Source organism: Eulemur rufifrons, chromosome 1 (assembly GCF_041146395.1).
Source record: "Eulemur rufifrons isolate Redbay chromosome 1, OSU_ERuf_1, whole genome shotgun sequence".
Classification (NCBI taxonomy): domain Eukaryota; kingdom Metazoa; phylum Chordata; class Mammalia; order Primates; family Lemuridae; genus Eulemur; species Eulemur rufifrons.
Genome location: NC_090983.1, coordinates 35165302 through 35180373, shown reverse-complemented (window position 1 = coordinate 35180373; position 15072 = coordinate 35165302). Strand labels below are relative to the sequence as shown.

At 38.4% G+C, this 15072-nt stretch overlaps 1 protein-coding gene across 2 annotated transcripts in view; it reads left to right on the top strand.

Moving 5' to 3' along the window:
* Window positions 1–3223: 3223 nt before the first annotated feature.
* CCDC150 (coiled-coil domain containing 150) overlaps window positions 3224–15072 on the top strand; it is a 65873-nt gene continuing 54024 nt past the window's right edge. Inside the window, exons 1-5 of one of the 2 annotated variants that reach the window (XM_069469028.1) lie at window positions 3224–3287; window positions 8997–9160; window positions 9772–9992; window positions 10111–10289; window positions 11868–11936. In XM_069469028.1, the coding sequence (XP_069325129.1) occupies window positions 3276–3287; window positions 8997–9160; window positions 9772–9992; window positions 10111–10289; window positions 11868–11936 (645 nt within the window). In that variant the 5' untranslated portion in view covers window positions 3224–3275. The remainder of the gene's footprint in view (window positions 3288–8996; window positions 9161–9771; window positions 9993–10110; window positions 10290–11867; window positions 11937–15072) is intronic. The other variant, XM_069469036.1, reaches the window with a different exon arrangement.

The window sequence follows — 15072 nt, the reverse complement described above, 5'->3', positions numbered from 1 at the left end:
TGGGAAGTTTGGAGTTATGCTGCTACAAGCCAAGGAACTACCAGAAGCAAGGAGAAAAGCCTGGAACAGATCTCTCCCTAGTACTTTCAGAGGGAGCATGGTCCTACTAACACGCTAATCTTGGACTTCTAGCCTCCAGAACTATGAGACGATTAATTTCTGCTGTTTAAGCCATCCAGTTTGTGGTACTTTGTTATGGCGGCTCCAGGAAACTAATGCATTTTAAAATTGTCATGAATATTTTGTAAATAAAGGTACATTTAGCTACAATGTCTCATTTTTCCTATGTATGGTGACTTTTGGAGCACCCTGTGTGTGTGTGTGTGTATATATACACACAGAGAGAGAGAGAGAGAACGAGTGAATAACCAAAAACTTTCAGCTTCCATTCATGATAAAAACAAAACTTCTGAGCAAACTGGGAATAGAAAGGTCCATCCTTAACCTGATTGAGGGCATCTACAAAAAACATCCAACTAACATCATTTAATGGTGAAAGACTGAATACTTTCCTCTGGGATCAAGAACAAGGAAAGGTTGTCCACTGTCACCACTCCTGTGTACGTACCCAAGAGAAATAAAACATGTTCACACAAAACATACATCACAAAAAAATTTGTTAAAAAAAAAAAAGAAAGAGGGAAAGAAAAGAAAAGTTCAGAAATATCAGGCAGCTGATCTGTGTTAGCCAATTTAAAGAACATTCCTGTTTCTTCCTTCTGCTGATTATGTGTCACTCTGTTGAGACCTAAAGAGTACTTTAATTTTAGGAAATGTAAAATAGAGCTGCAGCAACATCTCCATAACCTTGACCTCATAATCTTAAGTTTGGTCAATAGAACAAGGTAAAAATCTACCCTGACTGCAAAATTTAGTTGGTGGAGCTAAGTGATGGAGACCTAGAAGCACTGTTACCCTTGACCGATTTAACTAACAGAACTACCTCCTCAGCCCTGGGCTGATTCACCAGCTCATTAAAAAGCCAGAGACCTTTCCAAATACTAATCTCTATACCCATAACCAATATTTTACCAAAATATCTGGATTGCTTACATAAGGTTACAAACTGGTTAGTGAATTTGTCATTTTTATTCTTCCATTGTACTGATAAGATAAAAAAAACTTTGATTTGTTTGTTGTTGTTTACATTTCCTTGTCCACAAAATACATTTCCAACTCCAAGGGGAAGTTGTTGCAGGTAACTTCACTGCCACTTGTAACTGTCATGTCAAATCATTGACAGCTCTGAAAGAAAGCAGATACCTTTTCCTGGCCTACAAATAGAATAGACTGTATAGTCAAGAGAGTGAAACATAACCTCTAAGCATTTAAGATTTATTTATTAATTCACTCACTTAACAAACACTTGCCAACCCCCTACTGTGTGCCAGGCATTATACTTGGTGTTGAAAATAAAAAGAACAAAATTTCTGTCCTCAAGTAGTCTATAGCCTAAGATACATTGACAATTACAAAGTGCTTTGGGAGGAAACAGAATGGCTTCATGGAAGAGGCTAAGTTTCTATTGAGGTCACCAGATTGACAAGACAAGAGGAAGAGCATGTCTGTCAGGGTGAGCAGTGCCTGAAAGCATGAAGACATGCTATGAGCTAGTGAGGCTTGAGTTCAGGGTTCTACTGGGGGACTAGGTGCAGAAGAGGCTGGTGGGTAAGTCTTTTACTTTTTAAAGATCTTCTGTCTCACTGCGTGACCTCAGAAAAATAAAAATAAAAAGACCTTCTAGTAGCTGTATGAAGGATGCCTTGGAAAGGGTAATAGGAAAATCAGTTAGGAGGCTATTGTAGTATTGTACTGAGAAAAAAATGTGGTAGTTTATTGAAGACTTCAGTTTCTTTAACTTTGCAATTGCTTGACTTGAGTTTTTTAATGGTTTGCCAGATGGTGGATGGAGGAAAAGAAATGAAAAACACTAAATTTAATCCATTTGGCTCCCTGATGCTTAATGTGGAGATTTGAGGAAAAGGTGAAAACTCTCATTACATTGAAGCATGTGCATTGTCTGTGGAGGGCATACAGGTATCCCTCATATCTTAATTCCAGAAATAAATCAGAGATCATTTCAAGAGAAAACATAGTTATTGAAAATAATTGTCTCTTTGTACTGACGCTTTAAAATCCATTCCCACTTTCCATATTAAAAGCTTTATTTGGTCCCTTCATCTGAATAATGTATGCAGTGCTCATTTCTCTCTCACTGGATGGGCTCACAGTTTGATGATGTTTTACAGCTGTGGTTTGATGGACACTCTTTCCACCTCACGTTGTCTCGGCTATCAGATGAATCAGAATAGCCAGATCAATTCAGTCAGGCAGTTGGTAAGTAAATGAGGACTCATCTCCGATCTGATTGCATTTATTAGAGAGCTGAAGTGATTCTCAGCTGCGCCCTCAGGGAGAAGCGAGAAATGCATTAATTGCCCTGGCGGTGAACACGGGTGTTCTGTCCAGCGACCAAAACGCAAAGCCGTGCTTTTTACTATAGAAGGCTTTTCGTTAAGTGCCAACACATACTCTTAAAGCAAAACAATCCAGAAACGGCTGTTTTTATTATGGTCAATGATCTTTCTCATTTCTCAGCTACTTACACTCAGATTTAGAAATATCCACTCACTTGTCGACACGTAATGAAAAAATTTATGCTGAAGAGACGAAAGAGAGCAGATTTATATGTTTTACTCTTCACCTGGCCATCATGGATGAAGACGAAGAGGGGTTTGGTTTTTCCTTTAATGGGAAGAATGTTTGAGCTCTGAATTTTTACTATATTTTTTATGGTCGTTAATAAAATCTGTTATTTTCCTATCGTTCGGAAATTACTTGACACTTTAGCCCTCTTTCAACTAAACACATTTTCTGATCTTGGACTCTTGCCTGCTGTAAAGTATGTGCCAGTCAAACGCAACAAGCTCACCAGGTGGAGAAAATTAGTTGTAAAGCGCACAAAACAGGACCTCCAGGAGGTGAGTGGAAAGAAACTACATATCCCGGCGTGCCCCGCTCACGAGCACAATGGAGCCTGTCGTCATCCGGGTCACGGGGCTGCGTGCTCCCTGAGCGCTGCTGGATTCCGGCCTGGGTCCCCCCCGGGACCGAGGGCCCTCCTGGGCCGGGAAAACTGCGATTCCCGGCATGCTCTGCCACGGCTGCGCCTGCGTACGGGAGATATCGCGTCGGGGAGCGGGTTGTTTTAAAGCGCTGTCTTAGTTCCATGGAAACCGGCCCGCCTGCAGCCGGACAGAGCCGCCGGTCGACAGATGGACTGTGGGGTGAGGCAGCTGGGCCCTGGGAGGGTGACCCAGAGTCGGAGGCGCGAGGCTCACGGAGGGGGGTCGGCCACCATCACCACTCCTTGCTGCTCACTCCCGACCCTGACGGCGTCCAGGCTCGTTCCCTGGACCTCAGCCTTAACTTATGGGGTTTCTGCATTAAATGCTGCTGTAACTCATTTAGGAGCGAAGTTTGCATTGGCCTGGCTCCAGCTGAGGGAGGGAGAATAGCCACCGAGGCCTCCAGATAAGCCCCAATACCACCTTTTTAAAATATGTTAGGTTGGAGGTTATAGATTCCTGGGAAGGCCATTTCAGCATTGTTTGATTTTTGTTACCAGTTATGCTCCATGGTCTGCTTACTAGAATATGAGTGTCAGGAATTTACATTTGTTCATTGCTGTTTTTTCAGTACCTGGCGCTTGTGCTAGAATAGAATAGACTTTCGTTAAATTTTTGTTGAAATTTCTGTTGAAAATCTTCCTGTTTGTTTGCAACCCACGATGTCCTAGGCAGTGTGCTTGACTCTGAAGATAGAAAAAAGATTAAGAAACTGGCCCTACGTTGGAGAAGTTCCCATTAGTCTCTCTTGAACACCTACACACACATGTGCCTGATTAGGCAATCTTGGAGTGGCCAAAACTAGGTCCTTTAATCCTTTCTGTTCTCTGTTATTCAGTCCTATGGCTTTACAAGACTTGCATATATTGACCACTTCAGAATTTATATCTCCAGTCCACACTTATCCCTTGAATTCTGGATCTACAAGATCACTCATTTATTGGGTATTTTTCCTGTTTTTAATTTAACATTTCCAAAACAACTTTTGAACTTCTGCAAACTGATTCTTCCTTAATAGGCTTCCATTGTCTCAATGGTAACACCACCCTTCCGGTTGCTCAGGCCAAAAACCTTGGAGTAATCTTGGCTGCTTCCTTCTTTTTCGTATCTAATATCTAATTCATCAGCAAAACCTATCTAAAATATGTCTGGACTCTAACCACTTTTTACTATTCCACTACCATCACCCTGGTATTAACTGGTAGAATTTCCTGCCTGTAGTATTGTAGCATCTTCCATCTGGTCTTTCTATTTCGGCCTTTGCCCTTCTATCATTTCCAGGGGGAAGGGGCAGCCAGAGTGATCCAGTTAAAAGGTAATTTGGATCACAGTACTCTTCAGCTGTAACCCATCCAGTAGCTCTGAGTCACTGAGAGTAAAAGCCTAACCTTTACAGTGGCCTTCGAGGCTCTGTGTGATCTTGTTCCATTATTACCTTCTGATATCATCTCACACTATTCTCTTCTTCACTCAGTCTTCTCGAGCCAAACCAACCTTCTTACTGTTTGTGGACCCATAAGACCTAACTTAGAGCCTTTGCACTTGTTATTCACACTTTCTAGATCTCTCTATCCTCAGTTATTCACATAGCCTGCTCTTGACCTTCTTCACAGGTCTTTGCTCAAGTATCATCTCAGTGAGGCTTTTTTTTTTTTTTTTTTTGACCACTCTGTTTAAAATGAAAACCTGCACTGCAGACTCCATAGCTTGTTCTTATTTTTCTCCGTTGTGTTTATAACCAGTGAACAACCTGTGTATTTTACTTAATGTCTGTCTTTAACTGGAATATAAGCTCCATGAAGACAGGGAATTTTGTCTGTTTTGCTCACTGCTATACTCCCCAGTGCCTATGACAGTATCTGGCTTATGGTAAACATTCAGGATATATTTGTTAGATGTGTAAGTGAATGAAGACAGTGTTACTGACCAAATTCTTTTCCAGTGGTGATGATAAACAATATTGAGTCCCTGGCCTGTTATTTTGGAACCAATAGCATATAGTTATATATGCTTTTGCCAGACGTAGATCTTATTGCTAGGTGTAGGAATGGAGCCTGTGTCTACAGAAACAAGTATTCTCTTTTTAAAGTCAGCTGGCTTCTACTAGTGTATTGCTTATGATATTGGTCTTTTTCATGCCATGCTTTCCATGAGGTTACCTGCCTAGAAGCTCTTTGAAATACTTTCCCTGAACATTGAGACAGAATTGTATTGGTTTGATAATGATACACTTATGGAAATTAGTTATGAATGAAATTTTTTAAAAATAAAAGTTTATACCTTAGTATTTTTATTATTGTTACCATCAAGAATTAGGACTTAAGTTCAAGATATTATTTGATATTTGTTCCTTTTAAAAAACAACAAAGCACAGATATGTGAAAGCTATTGTCTCTTTGCTGGAATATTAGCCATTAGAGGTAGATCCTTGTAAGACTGTATTTAGACTATGAGCTATAGAGCTCTGACTTATGAGGATCTGCCAAGTGGCCAATGGATTGTGTATGTGGGGGAGGCATTTCTGCTACCCCTGCTTTGGGCCTGCCAGATGGACGAGGACTGACAGGGATATGAGTGACTGCAGTGAAAATAAGAATCTCTCCCTGACTTTAAGCCCAAGCTCAGCAGGTTCATTCACTGGATTGTAAGTCCTCCCTCTTCCCCACTCCGCCCTCCTGTCTTCCTTTAACAGCCTCCCAGATACTCGGGGACTCTCCCTGGTGGCTATTAAGGCTGTCCTCCCCTTGCTACTCAGCCATCACTGCCCCCTCCCTTGCTTCCAAGGCCTCTCCTGACCTTGACATTGTTTGGTTTTTGTTTTCCCCGTGCTGGATGTGAGGGAAGTGGGGCTGGGGTGGGGAGTGCTGGTTGGGAGGAAAGATTTTGAGGTAACCCTGAAACCTGTTTTTAATAAATCCCCAAAGGCTAGAATTGGCTTGTTTAATTTTTTGAGTCAGCAGCTGTTTTGATTACCTGAACAGGGTTCTCACTGATTGACTAAAAGGGTATTTCAAGGACAGCATCATGTATTTCACTCAAAACCTTTGTCCCCTGCCACTATCAATCAGTGACCCAGTAGTCACCTCAATCTGCTCTTCCTTAGAGTGAATTTTCTAAAAGCTGCCTCCTTCTCAGAGGCTGGGGGCCAAGATGGTTCCTGTTTTTTGTTTGAGAGTATATTCTGTCTCTGGAAGCCTGAGAAACTCTGGTGTAGAGCAGGTGGGACTGGGTGCTGATAGAAGTCAAATTCCTACTCCAACACGTGGACTTTCTTTTTTAAGCAAATGAAGCTATTTAATTTGAATTGTTTTCCATTTTGTTTTTATGGGTGAATGTGCACACACCCTGTAAAGTAAATATAAGCATTTTATATAGATCATAAGTATCTTAGGGAGATATTAACAAAACTGGACATTTCAACAATTACATGAAAAAATTTAGGTGGAAATCTGCATCCTATTCAAAATACATAGGGGAAGCTTCTCTGTTTTCTGTATTTTTTTTTCCAAAGGTAGACTTTTGACATATTAGTAGTATGTGCTTGGCTTCTGATGTAAATTAATAGACAGTCTTTTTTTATATTATAACCGGCTACCTGGGCCTTACAAGTTGCCACAGAAATTGTCATCCCTCCTATTCTTTGTCACTGCTTGTCATTTCCTTTACTTCCTACTCCTACTCATTTTTCTACCAACTGGATTACTTGTCTGATACTACTATGTATCAGAAGAAAGTGGCTAAAACAAAAAAACAAATGTTTATTTTTCTCACATAAGCAGAGTTTGTAGATTACTGGTTTTGCCAAAAAATGTCTGGTTAATTTGAGCTTCTCTGGCCTATTCCTTGTATTTCTCAGATACAGGTGATCCCTGGTTCTTTGTTTATATTTAACATAAGAGGGAAGGAAAGGAAAGGTGCCATAATTTCTGTCCTTTTTATCCAAAATGCAAGTCTGCCTAGAAGCCCCTTTGCAAACTTCTGCCTAAAGTCCAGTCTCATTGGCCACGATGTATCATATGGGTGTGTCAGCTGCAAGGGAAGCTGGGGACGGGAGCTTTTCTACCTTTTGAGAGAGGACAAAGGATCCAACTGTGTCTGCACAAGCCCCATTAACTACCTTTTCTCTACTTTTTCTCCCCACCCTCAGGCCTGATTTATTTTTGGGCCAGCAGTAGCCAGACAGTAGGTAATAGAGAATGAAGTGGAGGGTAGACCATGTGTGGTGTCTCCATTGTTACCCCTCCATTTTCCCCACCTGTTGGTGCCTCCCTCAATTGTAGCCCTGCTTTATGGCAGCAGAACCAGCTCTAGAAGCTTACTCAGAGGCTCTTCCTTCTGTCACCCAAGGAATTCTATCCTGGCTCATGCAGTAATGTAACCAGGAGTCTCTACATCTGGCTGTTTATCAGAAATGTAGATGAACCTGACTTCAAATCTTTGTGTGTCCAGAGACTCCATTAATATCTACATGAGTTTTTGTCTTTCTCATTAGTAACAAATTGAAAACATGAAAGGGAATTAATAGAAGGGAGCTTCTTTACCCCATGTTCTTAAGCTGATTGCTAGCAGCAGATCTCTTGAAGAATGCAAAAAGCTTGTGTCAGAAATGCATATTGTTTCACAGAGGAGCATGAAGAATAAAAAAAGAAAAATAGGCCATTTTCTGGGATCTGCGGAGAGAGGATAGAAAGTGATTAGAGAGCTATTTCAGGATGAAGAAATGTCTCTAATAGGTGTTAGCAAGAAGCTCAGCCTTTCCACAGCCACCCACCATGCTTCTTGCCCCCTTAAGTCCTACCATCAGTCTTTCCACTTCATGAGTTTCGGTCCTGGGAACCACCCTCTGTGACTTGGACCTGAGGTGGTCCCCACTTTCACTGCCTGGGAGGTGGGGAAGGGATATACCTGATTACACAGCAAGTGGGCAGAAAGTGGTATTCCTGATATCCCAAGTTGGACCTTTGTGAACACATTCCCATAGAAACACTATTGCTAGAGATGGTTAAGATACAGTATGATTAGTATAGAAATGTATGTACAGGATGGAGTTGCAGGAAAATATTTTTAAAGTGTTTACCAAAAACCTTGTCATTAAACGTGATTTATTGACATGTTGGGACCACATATAAGTTTCTGCCACTAATTCTGCTTCTGTCACTAATGACCTGACAGAATAGTTTTACTATTGCCATTTATTGGGCTTTTGGGGAGTAGTCTATGGAAATTTGATGTCAATAGCTGTAGGAAGGGTCTTTGCTCTTGCTATGAAGTTAAAGTTATAAATTATTTTAGAAAGTTAATGCTTCAATGTAGATTACGTAGTTGGCAGATCATTTATTTTATGACAGCTGCTCAAAGGTCCAAGTATAGAACTTTTTTCAAGGAGGTTAGATGGTAAGTAATGTTTTAATGTAAAATGGCTGATAACAAAAGAGATAACTCCCTCAACCAAGTCATAGGTCCTAGTATGTGACTAATGGTAACAAATAAGATGGACTAGATTATGATGCAATAACAAACTACTCAACAATCTCAATGGCTTACAACAACACAGGTTTATTGCTCACTCACACTGTATGTCATGGCTGAGTTGTGGATCTATTTTATGTCATCTAAACGTTGGAACCTTGGCACATGGAGCAGACTCTATCAGGGATGTTGCTCATCTCATGGAGAGGGGAAAAGAAAGATGGTGAAGGACAAGCTGGCTCTTAAAGCTTTTACCCACATTTAATTGACCAAAGTAGGACACATGGTCATTCTTGAGTTCAAAAGGACAGTAATGCATAATCCTTCCACAGAAAGAGGAAATAACTATTTTGAGCAATAATAGAATCTGCCACACTAATATTGTGACTATATTCTTAGGTGCATATAGAAACTGCAATGTCCAGACCAATCCTTTCTCCAACCCACATCAATGCCACAGCTTCTGAAACATTCACAGTACTCCAGCAAAGGATGAGAATAGTTGAGGAACAAACCAGTTCTCTGAGGAATGACCTAATCATGTTGGACTTAAGTGAAAAAAGGTAATAAAAATGAACCAGATTTCTGTAGGTTAAAGAATTTCACTTCACTGCTTATTAATAAGGAGTCACAGTAGTTTGGCAGATGCGATAGATATTTATAAAAGAATTGAGAAATAAATTTCCATTTGAACATTAGAGAATATTTGCAAGGTAAAGAGTTGTGATGTTGTGATAGAGCTATTACTGATATTCCCCTAAACAGATATTTAAAGTGCATTAATTAGGTGTATAAACCTTGATATTGTGTTTCCCTTCAATACTTGATTAAAAACAAAAGTAGTTTTCCATGTAATTAAAAAAAATTATTGGTTCTTATTTTAAAATCAAAACTAGATATTAGTTAAAGTCTCTTTTGGCAATTTGGAAATATGCAATACATTATTAATAGTCACCATACTTTACAGCAGATCACTAGAACTATTCCTCCTATATAGATGACTATTCAGTACATCCTCAGGTGGAAGGAGCATCAGGAGCCTCCTATTCTGCCATATTGCTGACATCACTTTCTAATTACTATCCTTATTAGAAATGTTAATTGACTCAATGGTTGGGGTTACCATAGTGCAAATCGCATTGCACGATATTGCTATATTGGGATCTTTGTCTAGAGGCCAATTGGAAGCTCCGAACTGTTTAGAAGACCCTACCAGCCAGACAGTCATTAATCCTATCCAGAATGAAGTAATTTGTTCAGGAAAAACAGATATTTTATGGAAGAATTGTGAGTTTCTGGTAAATCGAATGTGCCGTCTGGAAAGCCTCATCCAGTCCTTGAAGATGAACATCTTTCGCCTGCAAACCGAAAAGGATTTGAATCCACAGAAAACAGGTATAGAAAGAAGAGAATCATCAGAAATTTGGTCCTGTGTAGATGCTTGATGAGTTTTTGATTCTTTTCCTTTACTGACCTTTTTATTGCTTGATGGCCCTCCTGTCCTGTCTGGTAGCTTTTCTCAAGGATCGACTGAATATAATACAGGAGGAGCATTCCAAGGATCTGAAGCTATTGCATCTTGAAGTTAAGAATTTGCGCCAACAACTGAGAGATGTAAAAGAGGAAGAAGACAAGGCACAAGATGAAGTGCAGAGATTGACTGCCACTCTGGAGATTGCCTCAGAAACAAAGGTTTGAGTCCAGAGTTTTGAAGTACAAACTCACTGTTGTGTGATAGCTGAAGGAGGAGGCAACAGACCCATAAAAATAACTTTTAAAAATAGGTGATGTTGATGTGAGGATTCTTGGCATTTGATGTTTACCTTCATTGATAACCTAAGCACTGTGTGCTATCAGTGATTGATTATTTATAGAGCTGTTACCTTGTACAAGTGATAGGGTGCAGAGGTATGAGATCGAGTCTGTGCTCTTCAAGAGCTTATATGCTAGCTGAGAGAATGACGCATACCATATAGTGAAAAAATAAGAATATAGGAAATGTTATAGCACCGTATTGGACAAAAAGTGAATATTCCAGAGTAAGGGGTTTGTGTTCAGGCATGTTTGAGAGAGAGAGGATGCCCCATCTAGAATAGATTAGGTAAGCCTCAGAAAGAGATAGGACCTTTAGAAGGCAAAGTGAAGGGGTAAGGACATTTCAAGGAGCACATGGAGGCAGCAAAGAATAAGGACTACTAGGAACAGAAACTAACAATATTGTTCTCTCCACCATGGGCCAGGCAGTTAATAGGTGTTCAAAGTGTTATTTTGTTTAATCTTTGCAAAACCTTGTGAAGTAAGGTATTATTGTCTCTAGTTTTAACAATAAGAGTACTGGAACTCTGGGAGAAGTCATTTGTCCAAGAACACACATGCCTGTCTTCTTCCTGTAACCCAGGTTTGAACCTAGATCTTTCTACTGGTGCAGTTATGTATAAACTAGCCAGACAGAAGTGAGGATTTGTTTGTGGGAAATAAGTTGGATATTAGCTAGGAATCAGATTATGGAGTATCTCAAAATCAAGAATAATGGGGGGCTTAATCCTATGGGGAGTGATTAAGATTTTCAATATGGAAATAACATAATGAAAACAGGAAAACTGATTTGGCAGTGTTACAGAGTACCGATTATAGGGAGAAGAAATTGGAGGCAGGGAAATCAATTAGGAACCCCTTGCATTATTTGAGGCAGGAGCCTAAGTAGGTCTGATCTAGGCTTACGGCATTTTGAAAGAAAGAGGGATATTCTGTGAACAAAGAATATGGTATTGGATAGGGATTGAAGGCAGGAAAGAAGGCAAAGATTACTCTGAAGTTTTACATCTGGGATTGTGGGCCATTAATAATATTAAAAAAGAGAATAAGTAGTGAAAGCTGTGTTTTCCATCCTCAACTCTTAATCATGAATGATATTTTAAGCCAGAAAAAATTGAGTTCTTAAAAAAAAAAAAGAAATATGTCCTGTAAGAAAATTGTCTGTCAATTACCAGATTGTCCTTTGATTATTGAATTTTACATAGAATTGGGTGTGATTAATCACTGTTTATGACATAAAAGATGTGATAGAAGTCATGAATCAAAGTAATAAAATAACTTTTCTTTTTAAATAACTCATTGTAATAATTAGATTTGTAATAAGTATTTATAACCATATTAAAAATAGCATTTATAGGTTGCCAGAAAAAAGCCTAAATTTGAACTAATATACCTGTAGACAATTTTTTCCTGTCATTTCAGATTATTTAGAACCTTTTCTCTTTCTACTTTTAGAAGAATGCAGCCATTATTGAAGAGGAATTTAAGACCACAAAACGTAAAATGAACGTTAAAATTCAGGAGGTAAGACAAAAAGATGCTGGAGGGTGAAGGAGGTATTGGAAATGCAGAGGGGAAATGACAATAGAGAGAATGAAAAGAAACCTTTGAAGAAGGAAATATATGATTGTGTAGTTCAGTTCAAGTGAAAAGTGCCTGCCCTTGCATGATGTTAAGACTTCCTTTTGCCTCAATACTGCCCTAAAATTAGAAATAAAAAATAAATGCTCTCTGAGCCAGGAGGGAAATAGTTATCACATGTGGTTGCCCATATACTACAGTTAAGTGGGTACCTTCATGCAAAGGCCTTTTAATTGAAAGTTGTGTTTAAAATAAAAAGCTGTTAATAAGTCTGCTCATCTAATTTTACCTTAAAACCTTCATGTGTGCATGTTTTTTTGTGGACGTAAGTTTTCAACTCATTGGTAAATACCTAGGAGTACAATTGCTGGATCATATGGTGAGCCTATGTTTAGCTCTGTAGGAAACTGCCAACCTGTCTTACAAAACAGCCGTACAATTTTACGTTCCCATCAGCAAGGAATGAGAATTGTTGTTGCTGCACATCCTCATCAGCCTTTGATGTTGTCATTGTTTTGGATTTTTGCCATTCTAGTTGGTGTGTAGTGGTATCTTATTTTAATTTGTAATTCCCCAATGACAAATGACATTGATCTTTTCATATGTTTATTTGCCATCTATATGTCTTTGAGGTATCTGTTAGACCTTTTGCCCATTTTGTAACTGAGTTGCTTTCTTTTACATTGTTGAGTTTTAGGAGTTCTTTGTATATTTTGGATACCAGTTCTTTATCAAATATGTGTTATGCAAATATTTTTCCCAGTCTGTAGCTTGTCTTTTCAGTCTCTTAACAGTGTCTTTTGCAGAGCAAAAGCTTTTAATTTTAATGACATCCAACTTGTCAATTTTTTCTTTCATTGATTCTACTTTTGGTGTTGTGTCTAAAAAGTCATCAATGAACCCAAGTCACCTAGATTTTCTCTTATGTTATCTTTTAGAAATTTTATGGTTTTGCATTTTACGTTTATGTCTTTGATCTATTTTGAGTTAATTTTCCTGGAAGGTGTGAGATCTATATCTAGAATAATTTCTTTTCTTTTTTCTTTTTTTGCATGTGGATGTCTAGTGGTTCTATTACCATTTGTTGAAAGATTATCCTTTCTTCACTGGATTCCTGCTTAACATTATTACTTATGGGGAAAGTCTTATTCTTAATTCTTGGTGCTGTAGCAAAGTATTTTGAATTTTGATTGAACTCTGTCAAGGACCTGCAGAAGGACTGTACAGGTCAAACGGGCATTTTGAGGGTATGTGAAGCAAGAAGGGTGTATTATTAATAATTTGCCTGGGTGCCCTAGCAAAGCCCCACAGACTGGGTGGCATTAACAGAAATTTATTTCTGTTGTTATTTAGTTCTGGAGGCTAGAAGTCCAAGATTAAGGTGTCAAGAGAGTTGATTTCTCCCAAGGCCTCTCCAACAAGGCTTGCAAGGGGCCACCTTCTTGCTGTGCCGTCATATGCTCATTTCTCTGTGTGTGTGCCTCCCTGGTGTCTCTGTGTGTTAAAATTTCTTTTTATTTTAACTTAATCACCTCTTTAAAAGCCCTGTCTTCAAATGGTCACATTGTGAGGTACTTGAGTGTTAAACTTCAACATAAGAATTTTGGGGGGACACAATTCAGCCCATAACATAGGACTATATACAGATAGAGGAAATGTGGTATCTATCTTCCTAAGAGATAGGAAATATATATATATATATAAAATATGTGAAATATGTATATATGTATATGTAAAATATGGATCTGAAAACATTGAACAGATTGATTGCCCTTAATAATGCTTTGGAAATGAATACCTCATTAGTATAATTATCAACTAGAGATTCTCTCTATAATGTACTTTTATACATTATATGTGTGTCATGTATAAAAAAGGAAAATGTCTCTTTATAAAAGTTACCATTCTTTAAAAAAGTGGCTAGCTAAATCTTTTTAAGCCTATATCATGGGAATGATAAATATGGAATTCAAAAGTGAAATATTTAATTCTGGATGAACTCTAGACTGAATAACATTTGACAGTGATGCAACTAAAATACAAATTAGGTGATTTCATGGGTGAGTACAAATTACATCTTGAGGAAATTATACTATAATTTGATACAAAGCTTAGAGAAGTATATTAAGCTATTCTATATGATAAAGTAATTATAATCTAATACTAAAACCTGAAAAAATACAGCCCAAAATAAAAACTATGGCTCATTCTTATACAAGATTATAATATTTGACTTATCATTGGATTGGTAAGCAATTTCTAAGCTTGAAAAGAGGAACAAAATTATAAAAAGCTCAATAGATTTGATCATATAAGAATTTAAAACTTCTACATGTAGAAAGCAAAACGAATAAAACATTATAATAAAACTAGACAGCTAGGCGGGCGTGGTGGCTCACACCTGTAATCCTAGCACTCTGGGAGGCCGAGGCGGGTGGATTGTTTGAGCTCAGGACTTCGAGACCAGCCTGAGCAAGAGCGAGACCCTGTCTCTACTAAAAATAGAAAGAAATTATATGGACAGCTAAAAATATATATAGAAAAATTTAGCTGGGCCTGGTGGCACATGCCTGTAGTCCCAGCTACTAGGGAGGCTGAGGCAGGAGGATCGCTTGAGCCCAGGAGTTTGAGGTTGCCGTGAGCTAGGCTGACCCCACAGCACTCTAGCCCGGGCAACAGAGTGAGACTCTATCTCAAAAAAAAAAAAAACAAAACGAGACAGCTAATAATTTTTCCTTCTAAAGAACTTAAAATTGATTAGAAATACCCAAAAAACAGGGGGCAAAGAATAAGTACTGACAGTTCATGAAAGAAATATATAAAGAGCTAATAACCATATTAGAAGATGTTTAATCTCACCAGTAACCAAAGAAATGCAAAGACATTAAGATTTTAGTTTTCATTTATTAGATTAGAAAAGATGTAAGATAATAGTACATACTGCTGATGAGATTTATTCAGATGTTACTGGTAGGAAGGTAATATTGGAAGGAAAATTATGGTATCATAATTCTAAAAAATGTTTATACCTTTAACCTAGTGATTCTTGTAGGAATATATCTGAAGGTAATAATCAGAA